The 27503-nt window shown below is 38.5% G+C and overlaps 1 protein-coding gene across 1 annotated transcript in view; it reads left to right on the top strand.

Moving 5' to 3' along the window:
* The first annotated feature begins 19449 nt into the window (after positions 1-19449).
* DOK6 (docking protein 6) overlaps positions 19450-27503 on the top strand; it is a 239923-nt gene continuing 231869 nt past the window's right edge. The window contains exon 1 of the mRNA XM_059853228.1: positions 19450-19667. Within this exon, the coding sequence (XP_059709211.1) occupies positions 19602-19667 (66 nt within the window). The 5' untranslated portion in view covers positions 19450-19601. The remainder of the gene's footprint in view (positions 19668-27503) is intronic.

Here is a 27503-nt window from a genome sequence, read left to right as displayed (position 1 = left end):
AGACCCTAGGAAGGCCACACACCTTCCCATGGACTGGACCTGGTTGGCATATTGGGACCTCTGCTTGTTTCAGAAGGCAGTCAACAATGATAATTCCTTCTTTTTGCCTTAACTGAGGATGTTGTGATGCAGGGGGTAGGCCGTAGGTGACCCTTCCAAACCAAATGGACATTCAGCCATATTCTCATTTCCCTGGTCCTCACATTCCAGGGCCTGGCACCTACTGCATAAACTCACTTGTGAATGTGAGGTAGGTTGGAAGGGGACGCACCTGGCAACCCGAGCAGACACCAGTTTCATTCCCCTCCATCTCTCAAGGTCCCCTCTTTCTGCCTGGTGGTGAAAGGGTAGAGGATCCATTGCTTCTAGTGAAGCAGATGGCAAATGAGTTTCTCTAAGGCACAATAGAGTGTGGCTCCACCAGTCCGTCTCCTCCTCGGAGTCCCTAATCCTTTTTAGTCTTTCTACTTCCTCTCTCAGCTCCTCCACTAGGCTGGGGAGAATGTGGACCTGGCCACACCTCACACAGCTGTGGCCCTGCTGTCCTCAGAGAGTGCTCCAGGCTCTGGCACTCTCTGCAGCCTGAGACAGAGCCTTTTCAGCTGCTTCAGAGCTGCCTCTGAGTCATGACTCCGCCACTTTTCTCCTGGGAGCAGGGGAGCTGGGACACCTCCCTCTGCTCTAGTTTCAATGCCTTGCCATGTAGGAAATCTTCTTCATCATGTAGGAAATCTTCTTCATCATGATTCTTTACTCAAGAGAACTTCTGTCTGTGCAGTTCAGAGAAGAGCCTTCACTGAAATGGTCTCTTGTTTCCCAAGCAGGAAAAAAAAAAACAGAGACAGACTTTCCACATTGAATGAACTCATCAACTCTGCAGGCATGGGCACAGAAGTTGTCTGCTGAAATGTTCATTACAGCACCAGGCCTTTGGAAGCACCAGGTAACCTCAGCTCCACTGACAGGGAGGTGTCATGTCACCTGAAGCACAGGTGGGTTATCAATCCTGAGAAGTCTGGACCCACACCAGCAAAAGGGTGTCAAAATCTTTCCCTCTGCTGTTTGCAAACATAAATATGTGATTGAAGGTTTCAAGCATACTGCCTTAATTCTTGAACAAAGAGCAAGAAGAATGGATGTGATAGACAAGCTCAATTTCCTTAAATATAAATAATATCTGTCACTCACACCGTATGGCCTCAAAACTGGTTTTGTTTGTAGCAAAGGATTTCAGGCCAAAAATTATGACTAACCCAACCTAAATTACTTAGAGAGCTCTGAAAACCAGCTTTCTTCCTATTTAACACTTTGATAGTCTGCCTTTTTCTTCAATAAGATTTATATCCATAAGGAGGAAAAAAAAAACCAAAAAAAAACAAAACTAAAACCTTTTGGTGGAAAATAAGAGTTAATTTATAGCTCTCTATTTAGTTCAAAGCATGCCTGAGATTGATGACTAAAATATTTCATTGTACTGAAATAAGCTTGATTATATTCAGTTTTCTAAATTTAGAAAAATAAAATGTATTTTCAAGCATCCTGCACTATTTGTTTGCAGAACTGTAAGAAACATGACAAAAATAAAGATTTCTAAATATTAGGTTTCCAGAACATTATACGGCTCCTTGTGATGTTGTATCTCTAAAATCCCTATTCTTCCAATCTTAAATGCCTGCCAGTTGACACCTGAAATACAATATTGCCATTGGGGATACTGGTAGGTGAAGCTACCAACAACACAGTGGAGTAACTCTTGTAGTTTCAACTGTGACAAAATTCTGCTATCGCCATTACTTTTTTGGCAAAGCATAGAAATCCCTTCCTTGCCAAAGTACTTTCAAGGTCAATGACAAAGCATTTACTGTGAATTCCAGAAGCTGTTTTTATTTTAACAAAATTTCTTAGAAAAAATAGCCTAGTTGCTAAGCTTAAAAAACCCACAGGGCCTCTCAGCAGGTGGAAAAGTACAGGACTAATAGTTTGGAGTGAAAAAACAAATAAAATATATTAAGAAACAAAAATTATTTATGATTTCACTTGTCATTTGCTCCCTCTACAATTCTCTCTATTATGTTCAAAATATATAATTTATCTTTTTTCCAAAATTTAAATGGCACAAAATACAATATCTATTTATAACAGTACGAGAATGAAAGAGAAGATTTACTTAGGGCTTAATATACTTTTGGGACCAAGTCTTGAACCAAGTCTTGCACTAATGCCTTGAACCAAGTCTTGCACTAATGCTCTGGAGGCATATATAAACAATTTTGTAAAGCAGACGTTGTTGAGTCTTAGCACTGCAGTTAGATAAATAATGGAGTACATGTGCTCCTCAAAAAGTGATTAATAACAATTTTCTGATCTTTGAAACAGTACTAATTAGTACTATTGTTTTTACACACAAAAAATTGAGAATTTCTGTAGCCTGTTAGTTTGGAGACTAAAGTCTGTGAGGATGTACTTGGATAATACTATGCTTGAAAGGCAACTATACATTTAAATTCTTTACAATTAAAAGAAAAGGTAATTTTTTTAAAGCAGAATACACCTCACAGAATACTTAGGGGCTAATGTAACTGCCTTTCCTAACTCTTCTTTTAGTAGATTCCCGCACCAGAAAATGGTGGAATTTTAAGAGCTTGACTTAATTTTGCATGACCATAACTAACGCTTCTTGGCCTCTTCACTGACATTATCTGTCTTTAGAGAGACCATTTTACTGAAGGACATGCATGCAATTGCAAGAGACAGCCTTTTCTTTAGTGGTGATGAGGGATCAGTGTAAAGTAACCTCTCTCAGTTGTTTTCTGGAAAGATTTTTATAAGCTCTGGGGTTGCACTGAAAGGCACAGTACTAGCAGGATACAGTAGTTTAAGTGTGAGGGCTATGCCCTATGTAGAGAAATATTTCTTGTGTTTTTAATGTGTTTATGAAGCTACCTATGAAGAACAACCTGATATGAGTTCTGCTTATTCAGAAACTAGAGGAGAAGGTAAGCTGTATAGGTTTTCTGAGTCTCCTGCAGGTTTGACTGAGTTTTCTTAATGAAGAAGAGGGGCCCTGTGTGAGATCTTTAAGGTAGCAATAGGGAATGAGACAGATGATATAGCTCCCTAAGCATGAAGAGTACAGAGGTGCATGCAAAGAGAGAGACAGCCCAGACTGAACGCTGCAGCAAGCTAGAAAGCAAAAAGTGCAAATTTCCTAGAGGACTCTAAGAGTAGTCAGTTATTCAGAGCTGTTGGTACAACACTAGTTTATCACTGATGTTCAAAATAAAGTCAGCTGGGATATACAATGGCAAAAATCCCTTTGTTTGCAAGAAAGATCTCATATGATCAAACAGTATTGTATTTGCATAATGAGACTGGATCTTGTTGGTTCACACTGTGCTTTACGCTTTTCTAAACTAGGAATTGTTTACTTCAGCTTCCAATAAAAGGCTGAGAATCTGAACAGAAGACCACTCAGTTATCTTGGAATGGAATAGATCTTGCAGATGAGTACGATGTCAAAACAAAAATATCAATTAATCCATTTTCCTACATGGAGATTTTGAGTAACATTATACTTGACTCCCAACATGACTTCCCAACAGGGAATGAGTTACAAATGTGCTTAATGGAGTCTGGTGGCATGAATGGTGCTGTAGGAAGCACCCTTGAAATATGTGGTGCTCCTTTGCTCTCAGTTGTGGAGGAGGAAGACAGTGTTCAAAGCTTGTCTGTACAAAAGCCAGCACACTCTTGCTTTTTCACTTTTGAATACCTTCAGCATTATGGTGGTAGCTCAGTGTACTGTTCTCATTTTACACCACCTTTGTGAGCTGATAAAGGTTGAACCTGCATTGAGTTTTAACAAAAAGAGCAGGCAGGAGTGTGAATGAGATGATTTCAGAGACTCCAATTGTGACTTTTCAACATCAGGATAATATATTTCTGAATTGTGTAAGAAACTGCTGCCTAAAACTTTCTTCTGAAAGAAGAAAATAACTACTTCCTCTAAGGGAAAATGTAGTTTCATTTTTACAATAAAATACTCCCAAACCTCATCACCAACAACATAACAAACCACATTCAGGACCTGCAAAATGTAGCAAATTTCAGATGTTTCTCGCATAACTTGTTGGGTTTTTTGTTGTTTTTTTTTTTCTGTACTGCTTCTTCATGTAAAGGCAGAATTCATTGTATATTTTATTTTGTAATGCTGTGAAGGGTCAATATGTAACATGTCTGCCTTCAGTGTAGCCTTCCCACTGGGAAATTTCATCCCTTTGATTGCAATTTCCTATTTCATTTCACTCAAAGCAGATTTCTCCCTCCTCCCTTTCTTTTTGCTTGTATTTGGCCTCTGAACTGAAAAAAAAAAAAACAACCATCAATTATTTTATTTAAGTCTGTAGTTTACCCACCAATAATTTTCTTTAGGTTTCTTCTAGAAAGTGTCTTGGGGATAATCTTTCTGTCTAAAAGATTTAAATTACTTGTATAATGCACTTGGAATAGACAATACATAAACAGAGAATCATAGATGTGATATGCCTGGTGGTATCAAAGTCCTATTGGTCAAAACAGAACAACAAAAAAAAAAATAGAGAAAAAGAATTAATAAGGAGAAGGTATTCTCAGCTTTCCCCTTCAACCACTCACCACTCTCCCCTCTTCCCCCACTCTTCTTTCACAGCAAAAAAAAAAAAAAAAGCATGTATTCTTTTTAAGCAATTACCTTCTCCAACTGTGCTGGTCAGCCTGCCAGTCACACAGGTTCTCTCATAACCTGCCACTGCTCTTATCCTATAGCCACACACTAAATCCCTTTGTCCAGGACAGTTTGTCTGTAGTTGAGTTACATGAAGAAATTTACAGAAGATGGTCCAATGAGAAAGAGGGAGTTACATTCAATGCTTATCATCTTCTCTCAGAAATGCACTTGGCTTTCAAAAGCAGCTTCAGTCAGTACTCTCAGTAAACCTCCTTCTCCAAGCAATTTCTTTTTTTCTTGTGTCTTTGTCATCAAATTATGGGCAAAGTCCCATTCCTCTTGTCATAGAGGCTCTGGCGTCATGGACTGTGCTTGAAACAAAACCAAATTGCCATTCAAAGAAATGCAGCACCCAAAATGTCCATCCAACACAGTAGAAAATGGTATACTTATTGCATACTTTTGCTGAAGTCTTTGCAAAACCATTAATATTATTAAAATTTCTGCTTATTTCTCATTCCATGCTGGTTTGTTGAGAGTCTCTGGTTAACTTGGCACTCACTGCTTGTGTGAATATCCTGTGAGTCTGAATGTAGCAACACCTGACAGAGACAGAGAGCACATCTCCACTGCAGCAGTTCCATGTGCCTTGTCTGCTCTAGATAGATTTCACACACACTGAGAGTTAACTCTCTCTTCTTTTGGACAAATTTGAGATGTGGGCTCTCTAAGGGTGTGGTGAGATGGTACTGATTTTCACTTCTCCTAACATTATATTCAGAATGCTTTCTAGACCTTGTGCCTCTATTGCAGTTTGCATGTCTCTTCTTCTTCCATCTACTTGCTCAAAGCTTTTCTGTTCTTGCTCTCTTCAGCTCCACCACAATGTGTCCCTAAGTGGCACTATCAGGGAGCTTTCCAGGTCTACTTCCACCATTTCAGATCTAAGTCATGGCAAGATCCCTCCCACCTCCAAATGTTAAAAGGGATGTTAAAAGGGTGCAGCAATCTCAGAGGCCAATACAATTTTATTATCTACATACAATCATTTAAATAAAAAAGTGATAGTTTATTTTTATTAAGAAAATTAACACCCTTATTTTTGTATTATAAATGCTTATTCCTGTGGTTCTTGGCAGGCTGCTATGAATATAAGCTATACCAGACAAAAATAAGAATGAATCCTTATCCAAGTTGCTCAATTAACTTAATGAATCAATTTAATGTTATTTCATTTATTGTTCTCTTTTTTCTCACCCCAACCTCCAAAAAAATTAAATACCAGTTCTTGTTTTATCCAACAGACTGTAAGGCTTGTGTTCTTGGGTCTGGAAAGACTGAATTTAACATTGTTTTAGTTAGTTAGGGTCTACTCAGTTTACATATTGAAGTATCATTTTCTCAATCTTCCTTAGTGTGAAGAGCACATCACAGTCCACTGGGGCTAAACCTGAAAGACTGGAAAATCTTTGGAACAAAGTGCTTTTTTAGTTGGTTGATTGGTTGGTTGGTTGGTTGTTTTGTTTGTTTTTTTTTTTTTCCTAGCTCGCTATTGATGGAGCAAATTGAAAGCAAAAAATAGCAAAATTTTAAAAGATTAGTTGTTTTGAAAATTTTGTTACTTTGGCTAGGGATGGTAATAACAATTTTCTTACAATTTTTGTATTGTAAAAAGTCCAGTAGTAATTCTTAAGAGACTTTTTCCACCAAAGTGTTATTTCTATATTTAAAATAAATAATCAGAAAATATGCCATTTTTTATCAAAACTTCTAATAACACTTTCTTGCATTACTCTCTCTGCAGGAAATAATATTGAATTATCGTAGTAAATGTATATTGCATCTAAATACAAGCTTTAAAATCAGATATTCATAATGAACAGAGAGCAGAGCTGTCTGCCAAATTTAAAGTTTGTTATAAATTTTTTATAATTTTTTAAAAGGTGAATTGTTCTGTTCTGACCGTTCACCTTGAGAAATGAAAAGTTTTAGGCCTTGAACATGAAAGTCCATGCCCATTTTTCTGATTTATTGTACTACTGTGTAGCTAATATTAACCTAGGCTGCTGTGCAAGTTTCACTTTGTTCAAGGTTAAGACAGTATTAAAGTCAAAACATGTAACATGTAAGAGACACAAAAGAAGTCAAATTAAGAAATCTTCTGTTTTCACATTCCTTCATGCTACTTTAGGGAGTCTTATTCTATGTTTCCAATGACACATTTAAATTAGGATTTTAGGTTACTTCTTGCACACTAGTAAGTTCAGTACATGCTAAAAAACTTCCAAAGTAATGCTCAATTGAATTATGTAGTAGGGTAATTAATGATCATGCTTTGATCTTCTCAAAATTAGGCAGAGGTTAAAGTAAATGCAATCTAAAATGGATGCAGTAGAACAGAATGAACAGAAGCTCTTAAAATCAACTTTTTTCCCCAAATCCCTAGGTCTCAGAAGAAATTTTTCTATTTCTTATGCATGCTTTAATATCCTGTTTACTTCCTTTGCACATGGATTTTTGGAAGACTAATAGTGGGCTTTTGTTCGTTCATCACACTGGGGGAAAAACTGGAAACAAAAGTTTCTGGGATGCTTTTTCATGGAAAATATGACTGGAAAAAATCTTAGCAGTAAAACTATAAACTATAGATCTATAAAACAATAAAACTATAAAGCAGAGGAAAAGCAGAAAAAATTTTAACCCATAATTAAATTACTTTGCACCAGTATCTGACGCGCTGATTTGGAGTTCCTTTTCAAAGACCTGTTAAAAATGGGAACATAAGCCAATGCTTGCATTCATTTGCTCTGTATCAGCCCCATGTTCTTCAGGTTACAGAGTGAAACATTTGAAAGTTAACCCAAGGTACAACTCCCTGTCACTGCACATAGTCCAAGGACAATCAAACCCCCCCTACAAAAATCCATAGTATGCCAAGTAACTGAAGGCTGTGCTACCAAGCACTTCAGGAAAGAGGTGGCTTGAGGACTGTGTAATCAGTCTGAATTCTGTCATCTCCAAATCCATCTCTCAATTCTCTTCCTTCTCCTGCTTTTGCAGTAATGGGGTACTTCCAGGCAGCCTGGTGTGGCTGCTTCTGCATTGCTTAGCAGTAGTATAAACCTGGCCTGGGAATGTGCCAGGGTGAATTTAGCATGCAGCCAAGATTTCTTCCTGAAAAACAAAATTAAGAGAAGATACATTTCATTTCTTTGTACCTTCAGTCAAATGTGAATGTGATTCCACAAAAAGAGAAAATTCAGTCTTGTCAACTTCACGGATTTCTTTCCTTCATGCTCCCCAGTCTGAAGCAAATAGCAGAAATGTGGACATTTTGAAAAACTTCAAATTGGAAAGCATCAGACATTTTGAATATATAAGCTCTAACAAGCTACTATTATAATATTCAGGAAAAGATTTTCTGAACTCAGGCCTTGACAGAAGAAAGAATATGTCATTCACTATTAAAAATCAACAAGTAAAAAAGCATTGAAAAGCTGAAAAAAATAGTGCCAATAGATTAAAAGAAGTCCTGTTTGGTCCCTCTTTCTCAAAGTATCTCTATAAAATAGGTTTATTTTTTATGCAAACATGCAAGGCAAAAAAATCCCGTAACCTAAAGGGAAATTTTGTGAGGTAAAAATCCTCAGTAGCTTCCTATATAGGACATAGATGAGGGACTGCACATTTTTCAGCATGTAAGTGGAATTATCTTTTTGTAAGTTATACATTAGACCCACTCAAAACCCAAATGTATTCAAACACACCGGTGACAGCAGAATAGGCCTCCAGCTGCACAGCTTTATTAGAAAGAGATGTGGTAGAGCACTACAGGGCTTTGGAACTGCTGTGGAACAGAGAGGGAGATTTTCACCTGCTGCTGTATGGCTGAGCTGTAGTAAGACATGATCCTTAGGAAGGTATTAACACATATAAATATGTACACACATTTAAATCTATCCTTAAGTACATAGGCTGTTTAAAATGCATCAGGAAAATTATGTAAAAGCATTATATAACTGTTAAATAGAAGGAAAAAAAAATTAGGAAACCATAAAATAAATGCAATCGAAAGAAGAAAGCCAGCTCACACTATTTCAAACTTTTTTTACGAGATTAGAGAAAAACTAGTAAAAGAGCTAGTTCATATGTTGGACCTGTTCATTCAGTCCTTTGCAAAACCCAAACTGTTTATGCCTTATAAGAAAACAGGAAAGTGTGAAGAGATTCCTTCCTCTGACACTACACTGTGACTACATCCTAACAAAGGTTTGATTTTTTTTTTTGTTGCTCTGAGGACACCCATTGAAGTTTTCTGAGTACCTGTTTAGTTACATGTCAATGACCTTAGGCAATTTTTGGGAGTATTCAGAGGACATTCTCTGTTACTTTTTTTTAGAGTTTGATCCAATGTCACAGTAGCCACTGAACACTTGTTAGACATTGCCTGATTTAGAAAGCCTAGAGCAAAAAATGCCAGCAATTAAAACTCATGGTCACTCTCTCCAGAGCACGAAGATATCTCCAGGAAGATTTTGAAATGGTGAATTTTTCTTCTTAGCTTCGTGTAGCATTGTACATCTTTTTGATGATACATAAGTAGGTTTTATACTTTTATGGTTTTCAACTGGCATTCCTAAGTCATGGGGTAACGTGCACTTTCTCCATGAAAACCTAATGTCATTGGTTTTGTAGGGGAATGCTGAAGGACAGACTGTGTATTTCTCACTGCTGCAGTGACCCAGCTCTATGCAGAGGCATGAAGTTTCCTAGGACTGCTTCATCTCTGGTTGCTTCTATTGGGCTCATTCAAGATGCTATGTTTTGCCTTTCTTCATTAAAAAAAAACAAACAAAAAAACCCAAAGCCACTACTTCTAATAGTAAGCAATAAATGAAACTATTTCAATGAGTTTCCTTTAAACAGGGTAGGAGTGAAAAAGAGACTTTGTTTTCCATTTCTCATTATTGATTGGGATGGTTTGATGACAATAAGAGCATGGTGTTGGGGTGAAGAAAGTGTGTGAACCTGCCTTTATCAGTTACCTACTGTGGACCTAAGTTGCAAGTTTTCATATTGCAGAGGAAGGAAGATTTAGTTTCAGATGTCTATAATGTTTTATTATTAGAAGGTAATTTTCTGTAAGCATGCTTATCTATAGAAACTATTCTGAGTACCAGATTCCCTCATAATAAATAGAAGTGAATTTGTTTGTTAAGTTTAAAATTTAAAAAAAAACCCAAAACATAGTATTTTGTCAGAGGTAGGATGTTATTGTTTGTGAGATATGTTTTTAATTGGAAGGGAACTGCAAGACTTAGCCGTAATAATAGTAAAGCTGTTACAATCAAAGCTGATCTATAGTTAATATTTTTGTGCCTCTGTGCAGCAAGTAAAATTGATAGCTTAATGTATGAAATATACTCTTACAAAAGGAATATTAAATAAGATATAAAGGATACACTGAATGAGTTTGAAGGTCTTGCTTCAAAGGTTTCACCAAAATGATATTTCTGGGGGTTATATGACTGTAAAAGCAGAGAAAGTAAACAAACGACTTTTCTGATTCTAAGGAGAGAGAATGTTGCATTTTTTCACTTGATTTCTGCTAGGGTGGCTTTCTGCTGGGACTTTCCTTAATAATCTTAGTGCAACCAGTCAGGAATGGAATCAGCAAAACTATGAAGAATTAATTAATTAGGATCTTTTCAATGTAAAGTAATCTAGTTGTTAAGGTTATTATGTCATCCACATTTAGGATTGTTCAACTGCCCACCAGGCTCTGAAAACGTCACCTAAATCTCATACTCACTATTAATATCTATTTATTGAGTTCTGGGAAAAGATCAAGAGTGATGTAATTCAAAAGCCTTGTTTTAAGTCCCCCTTCTTTTTAATCTTGGCAGATGCCTAACCACCATGGTGCCTGTTGTCATTTCAAACTGCCATGACCTTCATAGAGGATGAAAGAATGCTACTTGTAGCACACTTCTTCAGTATGCATAAAATTAACAAGTTGGGGACTATAAAAGAGTATCAACAAATATTTGTTTAATAAAAAAATATTTTCTAGCTAAAAATGCCCTCCAGAAAAGGAGAAATTCCAGAAAGAGCTGGTCCTAGAACACAAATTTCAGATCCATAGGAGGAAGAAAAAAAAATCTCAGTTTTCAATAAAGATAATAGCTACTGGAAATTATGTAACAGTTGCAATTATCTCAACTTGGAAATGAATAATAATGCTGGTTCCTGATTAAAATAGTCTGTCATATTTAAAAGGTAAAACTAGGATCATCTTCTAGCAAAAAAACAGAGAAGCAAAATAGAGGCATCAAGGAGCAAACATTAAAATCACCTTCTAATAAAGGACGATAGGCAAGTAACAGAATTCGCAGATTGACAGTCACAAATGGTCAGCCCAGAAACTTCTATCAAATTATTATCGTTGCCTGAAAATAAATACATTTAGTGCCTCAAACTGGTAGGCTTGTGGAGAGTACTCTTTTAAAATTACTGTCTTTGGAACAAAAGAATGAGTTAGGTGCCCAGGTCCGTATAACTAAATTGAAGCTATAAAAAACAAAAACAAAAAATTGCAGTCAAATAAGTCAGATGCTGATGGATTCCTGGATGATATTTAAACATTCATAAAATGTTTAACTCCATTTTACAGACATACAAAAGAGCTTTATTGCACTGTTAGGACAAGAGAGCAGATAACAGTTCTATTATAACTTACACTTTGGACTCTATATTTATTTGTGCATGAACACAACCTAACATGCACATTTAGAGGCAAATGAATGCATGCTAGAGAAGATTTTCTCATTCAGCCTAAAATGTCATAATTTTTTTTCTTTCAAATGTGATAAGAGAGCAATTTTTCAGAGAAAAATTATCTCATCTGAAAAGCCTTTTTTGAACTCTTTGACCTAGAAAAAATTTGTAAATTCCATTTTTTCAAAATAATGTCCATCCATTTTCTATTTTCTGAGGCTGCAGCTTAAACTGCTCTATACAGGGAAAAAATACATTAAATAATAATTATTACGAAGACATTAACTATTACTAATAAAATAGTAATAGGTGTTAACCTTAAAGGATAAAGGATTGGTAATTAGCCATGCACACAATGTTGTAGTACTTCTAAAGAGTTACAGAAAGTCTGTGATGTTAATACTGGACCATTCTGCAAAGGTGTTCAGGTAAGATTAAGTGGTGAAATCACACACATATGTGATTGAAGATAAGTAGGGAAATATTTATGGTTTACACTGAGCATTCCCTGAAGGAGTGCCTACCGCCTACTCCACCTGATATTGCAGGCAATGGAGGGTGAGGAATGACGATTTGGTAACACATTAAAAACAGCTCCACTTCCAGTGGAAAAGCTCATGGCTGTGAAGACTGAAATAGATTTTCCCTCCTGCCACTCCCCACCTACCCACGCAAAGGACCCAAGCTGGAATTGCCGGGGTTGTGCAGAGCCGAGCAAGCCAGTGTCAGCCCAGGGAAAATGCAGACTGCAATCATGATTTCTACAGACTTCAAAAGAGTGATGCTTGGTTTCTCTCTATATTTGAAGGCACAGCCATGTTCAGGATTATGTAAATGCCGTATAATCCCCAGATTTTGGGCTATTCCCATAAAAGTTAGAACTCCCTATGATCTCATGCTTCTGTGAGTCCCAGTCTTGTCCTGAGAAAGTTACTGACAGCAACCACAGAATGTCTCTGCAAATCTGACATCTGTTTACTAGAGTCAGTCCAGATACACTCATACAGCAGTGGAGTATGCACAGGTTTGGGGTATGGTTACCCGGGATATTCTCAGACCAACAAAGGTTTGTACACTCAGCCAAAGGAGGTGTCCCATCCTGCTCTCAACAGCTTCAGTACATTTTGTGATAAAGTAAATAATGTGAGATGTGATGCTGAGGCAGAGATTTGCCTCCTCCTCCACTGCCACTAATACTGCAATATTCTGAAATATGTGACCAAGACCACTCTTTGAACTAGTGAAGGCTGTGAATACCTGGAAAAGTTATATATCCAGACACCTTTCTCTGCTGCAGGGGCTGCTTGCTGTGTTAGGGGCTGGTGTCAGTGCAGGTGGATAAGCCATTTTGTGAACATAACCAGTTAACTCTCAACTGCTAGAAATATGTGATTTTCCTCCTCTATTAGACATCCTGGCCTCAGTAATTACATCTTACCCACTGTCTCCTGTAACATCTGGACATAGGAAACTCACACTGTGTATAGTCCAGAAGCGTGATCAAAAGGATTGACTGGAAGATCACAGCAATGCTGAATATGTGATAGCTGAACATTTATTTTCCTTCCCTTACTGATAGGACAAGCCACAGTCTGTGTTCTTCACCTGACATCAATTTTCACAGAATTTCTAAGCTACTACCCACCTTTCAATTTTTCTTACTCCCACCAGACTGGTCAGCCTGCAAGGTTGTGTCAAGCTGCACAAGGATCATGTGCATGTTCTCAAGGATGGTCCCTACTTAGACATGTTTCCCAGGACCTTCCTGAACATCCAAACATTTCCTACACAACTCTAGAAAGAAAGAAATTTCTTTCTCTTAGATCTCCACACTGGCACCTCCCAGCTGGTCAAGAGTTACAAATGGAGGCACATGCTTGGATATATTGGAGCACTGTGGGTAAAAGCTGGATAATAAAACATTTGAAGTCCTGTGTCTTTACAAAAAAACTCACCAGAGCTGTCAGAATTAAACACATTAGTTTGCATATTACCACCGAAGTCAGCCTTCTCAACAGAAAAAAATGAAGGCTATAAGAACACAGTTTTCTTAAAACATGAAATTGCAACAATAGAGCAAAAATACAGAAAAAAAATAAGGCAACAAAATTTGTGGTGACGGCTACATTCAAGAATAGTCACACTTTGTTCCTCAGAATTTTGGCTAGATTCCACCCCTCTTTTTGTTCGGTCAAGCTGAAGTCTCCTTTGAATTTAAGTCAGATCTATCTTCCTCCTATTTTCTCAGGCTCTTGCTGTCTTCTCGCACAGAAATGGGTAAGAATGGGAAAGGATGGGTCAACTCTAAGGCAAAAATATGCTAAGATATACTGTCCTAGCTTTCACTTGTGTTTTGGAAGACTTTGACTGTGAAATTTGGCACTGAGACACTTCCTTGTGTCACTCCCTTTTCTCCTCGTTCTTAAGGTTCTTCCACTGACATTTCTATGCTACTTCTTTATTTCCACATTCTTTGGTGGAGGCTGCTTTTTTTTCCCCTTGCATATTTCTGTACACACATTTGTAAAAGATTGTTCTTTCTATTAAAAGAAATATAAAGTGAATAGACCTCTTTTCTACATTCATTCTCAATACCACAAGGTTTAGCTTGCAATGAAATTTGTCTTTTTGAAGACTCTATCACAAGACCAGGTTGAAATGTAACCTGAGAGGATAGAAAACTAGATAGGAAAATCAAATATTATATTTTCCCTATAAGACAGGAGGGATGGTAGGAAGAGAACACGCTTAGAATGCATTTGGTAGCTTTTGATCTACTGCAGTTGTTTTCATTAACAGACTGTAACTCTGACTGTTTATAGACTAGAAACTCATACAAAACACAAATAAAGGTATAAAACAGGTGGAATATTTTTTAATGCAGGACTTCCCATGGCAGACATGCTAGAAAACTTGGATGAATTAAAATTCAAGTTTGTCTTAAGTGCACTTAGCTAAGTTTTTACCTACAAGTCTTTTAAGATAATTATAATGGAAAATAATATTTTTTACACAATATGGGATTTAATTCCCTGAAAGTCTTCATGGAGCTCTTTCTGAAGGTTATTGGAGTATTTTAGGTAAAACGCCAAACATATTATTTTAAATAAAAAACTTATGTGCTTTCTATTTCCATTCACCATGTTTGTTGTTTAGAAATTGGTAGAAGCCAGTCAGAAAATGAATGTTTTTATAGCTATATTTGTTTGCAAGGGGATTAAGTCTAATGGGTTGCCTAAGATTTAGCTGCCTTAATTTAAAACATTATTTCTCCACAAGCAGAAACTCAACACCTTTCTCTTGGATAATTACACTTCACAGTCAAATATATCAGCCTAAGCCCTTTATGATAAAGTCAGTATACAAATTCTTCTAATATCACTGCTGCAGGGTGTTGCTCTCCAAAACCAGACTGAGGCAATCTGGGGAAAGAAATGCCTCTGGCTGGTGTGGTTACCTCCAAGAGAGCACAACTGCCAAGATAAAGATAGTTTGACTACACGGTCACAGGGGCCCCCAATCACACCCACAGTACTTCTTGGTTTGGGGCAAAGTGACAAAAGCATAAATTATTATTTCTGTCCAAAGTCGGAGTCTTGGAGGAGCAGAGATTTTGACTCTCACTGGCCCTCTGATAGAAAAGCGGAGGTGAAAATATTCCCTTTTCTGATCTCCAAAACCAGATGAATCAGCTATAATATGTCACTCTATAAACTAGGAGATGACACTTTTTAAAATTTACCTTTCTGACACAGGTTGGGAGCAACAGGGTAAGGTCCAAACCTAGATATCAACCCTATAGTTGGGGGATAAAAAAATAGATACTACTGGGCTGGATAGAAAGCCAGTAATAAATATGTATGTGGTTTCATGCAGGAACTAATGGCTTTGCTTTTTACAATGCCCATGGAAAACAATAGTTTTTTAATATTGTCTATCTACATGATTTATATTTCATGCTAGTTCACAAAGGACTCTGGTTAGTATGTGATTTATTGTTGGAGCAAAATAATTGTCTGAAGCCTAGCTGAAGGTAGGCTTTCAACACATTAATAATACATTAGCTAATGTTTCTTTCTTGGCATTGCCTATGCAAATTTCTATTATCATAATAAAAATGACTGTTTATTTTAGATTGGAAACAGCCTTTAGGTGAGAACATGCTTTTTATCAGGTGTCTTGAATAAATACTAACTGCCATTCTCTGATAAACTTTTAACCAGAGCTTTTCCTTTAGTCTCAGCTGGTATTTGGTCAGGGGAGTAGAGGCAGAAACAGCTAGAAATTGACAAGACCTCTCTGTGCTCCTTTTTGACAAGTGTGGCAAAAGTCCACCCTGGCTAGAAACTTCAAACACTGAAAACCATTGCTGGAAAATGATTCATGAATGCGAATCATTCCCAAAGAGTGGACATATAATTTCAGATTTTAAATATATACTGCCTAAATGTGTTTATTTTGTCAAATAGGCACAGGTAAAGATAATTTAATTCAAATTAATTACTTTCTGTCAGAGGCAAAAAGCAATACATATTGTCTGTCCAAAATAGTATTAGATATGATTGCGCTTATGTTAGGTGGATCAGAAATTACCTTCTTTGCTTGAAATAATTTGTGACTTGATTACCTGCTGCATCATTTCCCTTTCCAAATGATGATTTCACACTAGCTATAGTTTATAAAAAAAACTATATTTTTGCAAATATAGAAGGCATTTCTTCATGGCAATGTATTCTTCAGAAGGAATCATACTCTGTCTTTCCTGACACTGCCCGCTGACTTTGTACCTGTTGAGTTTCTGAGACCATTTGACTTCCTGAGATTTCTGAAGAGACAGAGCATTGGCATGACTTCTTTGAGGAATCTTCCCTTGTAAGTTGTGACTCTCTCAGCAAATAGAATGTATGCATGTCATGTGAACACACGAGTGTTTCTGTGGGGAAGTAACAAGACAGTTTGTCTGTATTCCTGGGATTCAGAGTGGCCTTGCTATGCATTTGTCCCCCAAGCTGCCCATGGGACTCATATGCAAATGAATATTTGATTATTCTGTTTGGTGCTATACAAAGCAGCTGAAAATAAATATCAGACTGATCATTTTATAAGCTCAGGCTGGCTAATTTACACTCTGGAGACTGTAGAATGAAAATGCTTTGTATTTTACACATATTTTCCTTATCCTTTATTGTATTTTTGTTGTATTTTGTTGTAATAAAACAATGCAATTCATACATGGTTTTAAAGAAAATACAGAAAAAATAATAAATAATTGGAGAAAAAAACCTGTTGAAAATTACTATTAGCTATATGATTATTATAAACTAAAATAAATTTCCATTTTGTTATATAATAAAACAATATACTTAAGAATAAAGGGATGATTAGCTTTGGAAATATAGCACCGTCTTCAATTTCATTGGCAAGAAATTTTCCACTGTAGAGTTCTGACAAGACATGCATGTTATGGAGGTGACACAAATTCTGCTGTCTCCTTACTGCAGAAATTGGAAAATTAAAGAGTGCCCAGGAATGCTGTGTGTTCTGAAACTGCTGCTCTTTCTGAATGATAAACAGAGAAGTCACAAGAAAAAAAAAAGATTAAAAGATTACATTAGTGCTATCTCTGTTTGAGAACACATATAATTTTTCTCAGATCCTACAAGTCCATTTTTGTGTAGCTGAGAGGTGGTGAAGAGGGGGCAGGGACTGTATGTGAAACCAATTCTACAAACTTACAAATCATTCAGGGTTAATCTGTAAGGAAAATGTCTTTTTGTCAGTTAATTGAATAGGATTATGTACTTTTCTGGTTGGCAATTGAAAGGAAATGTTCCTCTTCTTTTTGATCCTTCAAGAGCTTTCTGTACTTTAAACAATCACTAGTCTCATCTTGAACAAAGCTTTTGTTTAATATGTGGTAAGGTGTCTTGAAAGAATTCTCTCATAGGCATATCCCACTTTTCTCCCTAAAAATCACTGAATATTCTGACTTGAGATATCTTTAAAAAAGAAATTAAGGAGAAAGTAATATTCTGCCCAAAAAGTAGCTCAAACTCATCCTTTTGACATTTCACTAGAAATACCAAGGCAGCCACAATTATATATAGGCTAAGTATTTTTCTCTATTCCTTCAGATGACCTTATCTTCTATTAAAAATGCAGAATTATATAGAAGTTTTTGTTTGGATAAAAAAAAATACAGAGTCTCTATTCCTAGCAGTTGTTCCAAAATTTGCATAATTGGGAACTGAGTTGCTAGAAAATAAATGGATAGGTAAACTTCCATGTGCTACACTAATTGCTATTAAATTAAGGAAAACAAAAAGATTGGGAACAAATAATAAGGGTTATTCTAGGGAAAGGGAATTCTCTTGGCATAGTCATGTAAATTTCACACTCATTAGACTTGAATGTAAATCTAAAAGCAGTCAATGAAGATGCAAGATCATGATGTTAAGATTCTGTTTTCTTTTGTTATTTTTAAATGGGATATCCTACCCAGTTGATAGTGGACAAGCAAAAATAATTTTGTACCCAGCAGTACCATTTAGGTACTGGAAGAGTACTACAAGGTCACCCTGAAGCCTTCTCTTACCCATACTGAGCAATCCCAACTGTCTCAGCCTCTCCTCATAGGAGAGATTTTCCATCCCTCTGATTGTGTTCATGGCCCTCCTCTGGTCCCTAACAGGTCCATGCCTTTTCTATGCTAAGGATTCCGGAGCTGGACACAGTATTACAGGTAGTTTTATAAAGTTACAAAGTTTTTCCTTGTAATTCCATCACCCAAGCACTGTAATAATTTTTCTAGATTGTATCTTTCCTATTTGCTGCAAGGCTAATCTCTAATGTTGTCAATTGATTTTGAAAATCAGAAATAAATCTTAACAAACTTTCAACTAGAGAATTATGTTCTATCACCCCAGCCTGCAGCACACCACACTGCAAATTCCTGTTTCAGAAAACTTCAGGGCAGTGGTGCAGTAGAATGTAGATATCTAGCAAAAGAACACATGAAGCTTTCGTTAAGCTTATCATAGCAATCAAACTTTTTCCACAGAAGGTGTTTATTGAGCACAATTTATGTAACAGTAGCCATGCACTATCTTGTCAATTCCATATATCTGTAGTTTTTCTTTCTCAAGCAGCTTGGGTCCATTCTTGTCCCTCTCTACTTTACATGTAGCTAAATCAAACACAATTTTTTCCCTTCATAACGTCTCCTAAACATTACGTTTTCTTCAGAAGTCATTCTTCTGCTAGGTCCACCACAGTGACAGTAATTAAACACACGGTCATCACTGCGGAGAGCCTGTGTGTGACAACTAATTTTTCAATTTCAGATGGATTTATGCCTTTTTTTTTTTCTTCCTTCACTTTGTAGCTTAGATATTGTTTCATTAAGTTTGTTGCACTGACACAACAGTTCCGTGTTTGCTGATGAGAGTCTACGCGGCTTCCCGAATGCACGAGGCTGAAAGATGCCCTCCCGGGCCGTGTTCCCGAAGGGATCTGCCACCGGAGCCGGGGATGCCGCGGCCGCAGCCATCCGCCAGCCTGGAGAAAAGCGGGCAACACCGGGGCGGCCGAGGAGAGCACCCGCCCCGATCCCCATGTCATGCCGGGGCTCTGCCGGGCCGAGGCGCCCCGCGCCCCCTCCCCGGGGCCCCGGCGGCGGGCGGAGGGCAGCGCCGGCGCTGGGGGCGGCTCCGCGGCCGCGGCGCCGGGGGCGGTGTCCCCGCTCCGCCCCGCCCCGCCCGCCGCGCCGCCCGCTCCCGGCCCTAGGCGCGGGCAGCCGCGAAGCCGCTCCGGGCGGAGCGGAGCGGAGCTGGGCGAGGGGCGGCGGCGGAGCGGGGCAGCGAGGGGCCGGCGGAGAGCGGGGCGGAGCGGCCGCCACCCGCCCGGCGGGGCGGAGCGGAGCGGAGCGGCCGCGGGCGGAGCGGGGCGCGGGCGGAGCGGAGCGCGGCGACTGCCACTGCCTGGATGCCAGAAGCGCCTCTGGAGCCAGCGGCCGGCGGCACCCGGGAGGGCCCGGGAGAGGAGGAGGAGGAGGCGACGGCAGCGGCGGCGGCGGCGGAGGACTCCGGGCGCGGAGGGGAGGAAGCAGGCAGCGCTTGCCATGGCCTCCAACTTTAATGATATAGTCAAGCAGGGCTACGTAAAAATCCGCAGCAGGAAGCTGGGGGTGAGTTCTTTTTCCTTTTGCCGGCCCTGCCCGGAGTGGGGGCGAGGCGCTGAGCATCGCCTCGTCGGCCCGAGGGGCGGTGGTGCCCCGGGCCGGGGCCGCCAGCGTGGGGCGCGGCGACCTGCTGCTGCTAGGGCTGCCTGTGGTGCTGCTACCGCTGGTGCTGCTGGTGCCGCTGCCGGGGCTTGGACTTCGCTCCCGGCTCCGGAGGGCTCGGTGGGGGTGCGCTGCCATTGCGCCGCGGGGAGAGCCGGCTGCTCCCCTCTCCGGTAAAGCGCCGCTCCTCCCTTGTGTCTCAGCGATCGCCCGCCAGGGTCACTGTCCGCGAAAAGCTGCGCCCCTTGCCGCTGTCCTCCTCGAGTCCCCCAGCCCAGGGCTGACACTCCCTCTGGCCGTCCCTGGGCTCCCCTGTCCTCGCCTTGCTGCCTCCGGCAAGGGCTGGGGTGGGGAGAGGAAGGCGCAAGCAGGAGCTGTAAACTTTGTGTACAGATTCTCCCTTTCTCTATCTCTCCCATTTCGGAGGGGGATGTTTTCCGTCAGGCAGGGTCAGAAAACACTATGCTGATACCGGTGCAACAGAGTAACAGAGAAAAGCAGGCGTGGAGGTGTGATGGTGCTCTGCCTTAGGGCGCGGGGGACTGGGGAATGGGAGCCAGCGGCGCACCGGAGATGGACTGGGAGGCAGCGGGGTGACAGCCTGATGAACCTAAAGGCTGGTGTAGAGGCTGGCAGTGATTAAAACCAGGGGCAGTCTCTTAGGTGGGGGTGGCTATTCGCAGTGCCCACCGGGATGCTCAGCGACACCGCGTGTGCTGTCAGATTGGCCATGGGCACTTTCCCTGAAGGAGTGCAGCAAATCTTGAAAAGGCAGTGAAGTTTTAGCAGAGTGTGTGCAGAGGTCAGGATTTTCTAAACTTCAGTCGGTGCGGGGAATCATCGGTTTGGGCTGTCTCCTACCCTTTGTGAGTGAACAGGAATGCTTGCTTGCACAGCTACTGATGTTGCCAGTAATCCTGAAAGGTCCAAGTCCCTGTTGGCCTGAGGCTGGGAGGAGGTCTGAGGTTCTTTGTGTTCACTCTTTCAGTTTTTCTTCAGGTGTGCAGAAAAGTGCAGGGTCTCTACCAGCTCTCCCTTCCGGGGAGGTGGTCCCTGCTTCCCCTGAAACGTAACATCAGGGACCATGTGAAATCTGCCCTCCTCCAAGTCGTGCTCTGTGAGCTTATCACAGTGCTAATATTTATCTCCTCCTCTCCCTCTCTCCCTTCCCCCCCAGATGCTGTGCATTGCTTGCAGACACAGTGTGCAGGATGGTGGGACACTAATCATGAATTGACCTTTGGAGCACTTTGGTGACTTGGCAGGGCTGTTAATTTCAAAAGAGTACAGGAAAGTTTGGTCCAAACCGTTAATAGCCTCAACTACAAATGTTTGAGAGGTGGTGTAAATTCAAAGAGAATGGATGCTCTTAATGATTTTGCAACCCCAAAGTCACTCTGTGCATCAGTCAAGCATTAATCTTATCTGAAGAAGCAATTTCTAAGCCTCAGTTTGTTTCTGGCAGTCCTCTGCTTAACCTTTGTTCATCTGTTTTTTCCCTGCTCAGCAGTGTATTGGATGGGCACAACACAAAGTAGAGAGATGATGGAATCCCATCACCTTGGTGTTAGTTGTTGGAAGCAGAGTTAATTTGTTTGCTTTGCAAATCTGGCTTTGAAGCCATCTCAAGTGTCCTTTAAGTGTGAAATTATGTATATGCATATCTCTATGTATGCAAATACTTTTATATATCTATGTCGGTGTCATAAGTGCAACAAATGTAGAGTTCATATCGCAGTAATATTGGATGATGCTTGCTGACCTGTGTAAAAAAATTGTGAAGAGAGTGATATTTCATTGCAGAATATCTTATGTAGCTTGAATATTTTGTTTTGAAGATGCTGATTTTTTGAAGTGAGACACATAAAACCTTTTTTTGCATAGATGCTTTCTGTGGTCATAACGATTATCGTACCTCTACACTAAGCAGAAGGGAAATAGTTCAGATGATGTCTGTGGAGGATTTTCTCCTACTGAAGTGTGTGAGGGTGACAATTCAGACTATACAGCCTCAGGCAGGTGGTAGTATAAGCTTAAATATGACATATGGAAATGCACATCTGAATAAACCTATTAAATACAATTTAAAAGGGATTATATTTTATAGAAAATAGCATCAAAATTCAAATGAATGTTCAAATGATGGTTGAAAGGTATGAATATGTGTGTATATATCCATAGCTAATTGGATTCTTGTGACTGAATATCTAAATTAATGCAATTTTTATTCACCCAGTGAAACATTAAAGGTTTGTCTTTTTTCCCTTTATGTCTGTCTCCAAGTCCAAACCTTAATGACTTGCACTGGAGCCATCATTATGTAGGTGAATACATCCGTTTTCAGGATTATAAATGTCTGCTAGCAAATGAATATTTTTAACCTCCAAAAATACAAAAATACTGAAAAGAGGGAAGAGAGCTATAGGTTCTGGAAACTAAGCCTAAGATAATTTTTAAATGTGGCAATAGAATTTTATCTCTTGCTATGTTATGTTTCATTCTTACACACTGGAAGTTACTGGGTAGTTTTTTGGGGGCATAATAGTCTACATTCTTTGAATATTTCAAAGTCTCCTGAAAAGCAGATTGATTAAAACTTGGAGAGCTGAGGTGTCTAATACCAATTTTAGTGCTAGACTTGGGCAATAAAACTAATTCTAACCTTTAGGCTGGTAGCTACTGAATTGGTAGAATTTCGTTATGGAAATTCTTCCAATTCAGCTTTTATTCTGTTTTGTTTTGTGACTGAAGGAGCCCTGGCTATGAATCAAATGGAAGATACTTCAATAGTATATTTATATTTTATTGAAAAAAACCCACAACAACAAGCTTTCATTTGGGGAGACCTTTCTGGTAGAATTTACTTCCTTAAGAATTTAATTTACAGAAACTGAAGTAGTAAATCTTCATCTAATTGTAAAATAGAAATCTCAATGATTTTTTTTTTTAAGAAGAGGAAGAATGTTTACTTCTGATGTTTTACACCTATACCTTGCTTTAAGAACTTGTTACTCTTTCTGCCTACTCCCCACATACCTTCAATTTCTATTCATTGTATTCATGGAGCCAGGACTCAAGCTGGTTTCCCGTCAGTAATTGATTCTGTTCAGAAGAGTGATTTGAAGACAAAAATAATGCCTAAATCATGGAAATACATGGCAAGAAGAACTACAAGAATTTGTTCTTACTTTTTTCTTTAGTGATACTTGATCATTAACTTTTATTTTGCCTGCTTTTCGCTGTAATCCTTACGTGCTTGTTTACAGAAATTCATTAATAAGTAAATTGAACGGTATATTCTTCTAACAGTCCATTATTTTCAAGATCTCATTGTTTTGATACCTTTATGATGCTAAAGTTTCTTTTGTTCTAAGGTTAGAGAGTCAGCTGAGGAGGTTTACCAGCCTCTCTGTTGTAGTATTCTGACTCTGGGAGTATCGTGATTTCTGCCATGGAGATGTCAGGTCACAAAGAGACATCCAGCCAATCTGAACACTCAGTCTGTCTCCTTACTTTTGTTAGGCATGAACTGTACATGAAACTCTTCTCTGGTGACTTGAAATGTCGAATATATGTTCAAGGCTATGCAGTAGGCAAGCTCATGTGTGTTCGTCACATCATCATCAAGGTATCACGGTGACTTTGAAACTTAGAAATGGTAGTCATTGAGGATGACTGGAATTAAAACACTTTTATAAAATCTGTTTCCCTGCAGCCTAAATATGCCTTTCTTTTCAGTGCCCAGGCATTCCCACATTGTTTGATATTTTGCTTTTCTCTAATACTACATAAAGGAAATACTCATTCTAGCAGCCATTACATTTGATCTGTGTGACCCTTCTTTGAAATAAATTTGATTGTAATGTGGTGTGCTGTTCAGATCAGAATAGGTCATTTGTGTAGTGTGGAACAGGACTGTGCTGCCTTTGTTCTTTTGGAATCTTTCATACTTGTGTCACATTAAAATTCATATGACACAATTTTGTACTGTACTGGCTGTGCTTATAGGCTGAAACTTTCTTGTAGCAGATTGGAATCCCTTTGTTGCCTCCTAATAAAATAAGCTGTGAGGATTTCATGCCTTGCTGAAGTGCAGTTTCTTAGAAAAAAACCAATTTGATGTCACATTAGGAAGTCTAATTAAAAATGAATGTTGTGTCACTTTGATAGTCTTGTTTTGACTCATATCAACCTTTGAAGTCATAATCTTATTGTTTGTTTGTTTTTGTCTTTTGTTTTGGTCGTGCCTTGGCCATAGAATGAAAGAGTCCTATCTCTTGGAAATTTTCACTCCGTTTCTTAATAATTACTAATTTTTCCATGTTTCCACATACTAAGTGGAATTATTTTCTGGGCCCTTCAGTTTATACTCTAATATACCTATCCAAAGAGAAAATTGTACCTTCCAGTCAGTCTTGGTTGAGTAATAAATAGTATTGCTCTTAGTCACCAAATTAGAAGTTTTACCATATAACCTCTCTCTATTTTTAACCATACTTTTAGATCACTACAGGTACCTTTTCTGTAAATGAACACAGTGTTTCTCCTTCTGCAGTTAACCCCATTTTCAATCAAACAGGACTAACAATGCTACGAATATGAACCACTGATTGCAGTGTTGTTCCTCTTGAAATAATGCAGTATGTGCCTTACAAAATCCTAACACTCAGTTGATATTGTCTGTATATTTTGGGTGAAGAAAGAAAAGGGACCTTGCAAAATTTCTTGGATTTGAGATTACGTTGATTGATCGCACTGGCTCAGCAAGTGGGTCATGATGAATACAGAGGGCAAAATAAAAGGTCTTCTATTTCTTTGAGTTGCCACAGCATATACAAAGAAACAAACAAACACATGAAAAAGTAGAAATGAGTTGTTCACCTGGAATGGATAACCTTTCCTTAGATTGTTTTATATTATTATTATTGGAAAGGTGCTCAGCCTGATTGTAAGCACCAAGACTGCCATTTTTATAACTGCATCCTGACCGGTGATATAAACTCTTGAGTTACATCTTGAAGTATGAAAATAATTCAAATGAAACTTTCCATTTTTATAAAGCTCCAGATGGACAGGATTTAGATTGCAGATTCCTTCCTTGTAAAGGAATTTCTTTTTCACCATAGTTCAAGGCAACCTGAGATATGGAATTAAAAGGATTTCACCATAATCTGTTAAAGAAGCTAGTCACGTTTGCTTCTTAATACTGAAAGTATCATTTAAAATACCAATAATTACTCCTTTCATTCTACTTGCTACAGTTATGTGAATGAATTTGAAGAATTAAAAGGAAAATACATGGATTTCCAATTCAGTCATTATGGAAAGAACAATCATCTTGAGCTTCTGACCAGTTTTTATTGATTAAGCCTTTTGTACAGAAAATTGAAAGAAATATCTTGCAGCCACAGTAAACAAGGACAAAAAGTCCCACAACTTTATATACAAATGGTTGTGTTAAAGCAACTTGTGGGTCAGGTTTGTGGTAAGAACTTCAAAGTTGCTGTGCTTCCCAGTTATTTTCTTGATGTGCTTTTCTACCTCTTAGTTCCCAAGAGGTGTGATAGCCAAAGGGCTAGTAATTTTGTAATGGATGGCACTTACTTAGAGTCAAAGAGTTCTCTTTTGTAGATAGCATATCACATCCATGTTATCAATGGATTATAGAAGCTTCTATTTTTACTCTTGTGTGTAATACCATTGGCCTCAGTGAGATTACACCTTAGCTATGTGAAGATTACACAAAGAAGTGTTTGTACAGACTCTCTCTCTTTCACTTGCATGTTGTGAGATGGTAGAATTTATTCTATCTCCTGCAAGGACTTCTGTTTTTCATTTAGGAGTCTGTCATTTTTGTCTTATAATGGACATTATAACGTGCTGAAAAGACCCAGCGAAAAGACCCTGAAGTTGATTTAAGGAACCCATTAACTTTGGTGGCTTTGGTTCAGTGTCCATGAGGGAACATTAGCCACATGCATAGAACATGAATTTCCTTGTTGTAAAATGCCTTTCAAATCCTACTCAAAGGAATTGTCCTTTCTGAAATTGGTAATTATGGAAGGAACATGCTCTATGAGTCCTTGAAATATACAAGGAATTATTCATGTAATTCCAGTAGTGAGTTTTCTTCCTAGTTTTTTAGAAATAATCTCTCTTTGAATCATTCATTCAGATTTTTGCAAGCAGTGCAAAATGCTTTATAGCTGTTGCCTGGCAACAACATATTCAGGCAACAGCGTATGTGAGTCAGTTGTTATATGTTTATATATGTGGCTGTGTATAGAGCATATATTTTAGATAGATAGTAATGAGACATTTTTTAAAAAGCCTGCTGTGAAATGCTCTTTTTAAAAATAATAAAATTCAAATAAATATTTTGGGGTCTATGTTACCCTGGAAAGTTTGTCTTTTGTTTTAGGTTATGTGAAAGATCAGCTAGCTGAATAGCTTTTCACAAATGTCATGATGTAGTTCATATACTTCCATTCAGTCTGAGCAAGCAGTGTAAAATATTCTCTTTGTTGAAGGCAAGCAATGTTTTATATGTATGGATGCTAAATTATATCCCTCACAGTTCTTTAAATTAATAATGTGTTATTGAGCCCAAAAGTGGGTCTTTTTCTGTGTACTGTAGCCTTTCATGTATACTATATTTGAAATAATAATTGCAAATGTTTTGTTTTTAATCTTTGCAACTTGCAGTGCAACTCCAAGATTCAAAATTATTTTGGTGCATTATTGTAACGGATTATAGTTTGATTTAATTTTTTTTTTTCCGGAAAAAATACAGACTTCAACTCTAAATACTATGACATTTCTTGAAGAAAATCTATAAAGAAAAACAAGACTTTTGCTACTGTGGAGAAAGTTTCTAAGTGGTAGGACAAAATTGCAAACTTAGAAAAAAAGATTTTAGTGAGAATAGAGTGTGTGCAGTAACTGTCTTCACACTTGGGCACATAAATGCTTACTTTCAATTAATGCTGTTTTAGTATTCAGAAAACATGTTCACACATCATGTCTGAGGAAAAAAGTATGTGTGATTGATAGATTCAGCTCATAAACCACTATATCTGAAAACTTTGTACAAGTGAGAGAGTTCCAAACAGTGAGATTTGCAGCTGGCATCAGAATTGAATCTGCTCCTGTCTCCAGGAGTACTCTTACTGGCTAGGATAGGGTAGGATAGCTTTCTTGGAAAGAGTTTTGAAGATGAATGTTAATTTTGAAGTCTACTTAGAAATTAAGGAAAAAAAAAAGCCTTTTGTAAGGTAGTTATAAAATATGCTTCTTCTCAAAAGTCATCTCCCCTGCAAAATAAGTCTTCCACATTCTGACGCTTTTTAACAATTGCAATGTGTGAAACATGGCATCACTGTCATACTGAGAGGTTACAAGCCCATGCAAATGGAGCCTCACAGGAATTACTGTTCACTTAAGATGCACATAAATTAGGAAGATAATTAAGGGAAGTGTGTAAATCTTTTAAAAGATTGATCTTCTTTCTCTCTGTTGTTCAGTTGCCAAAATGTCCCTCATCATCTCCAGCTTATCTGGGCTGAACTTTGGAAAGGTTGTATTCATTAACATGTCAGTGAGGAATTAGAAGCACACAGCATTGACTAGGAGAAAAAAGTTACACTATGTCTGCTGGAGGAAGGGCTCTTTGGCATATTTCCCCTACATGTTCATTGCAAAAAGAATTAATAGCAAAGTTTAATATTGAAAGGCTGTCAC

Source organism: Haemorhous mexicanus, chromosome 1 (genome assembly GCF_027477595.1).
Source record: "Haemorhous mexicanus isolate bHaeMex1 chromosome 1, bHaeMex1.pri, whole genome shotgun sequence".
In the NCBI taxonomy this organism is placed as follows: domain Eukaryota; kingdom Metazoa; phylum Chordata; class Aves; order Passeriformes; family Fringillidae; genus Haemorhous; species Haemorhous mexicanus.
The sequence above is the reverse complement of the archived record's forward strand: the minus strand, read 5'-3'. Positions and strand labels throughout refer to the sequence as shown.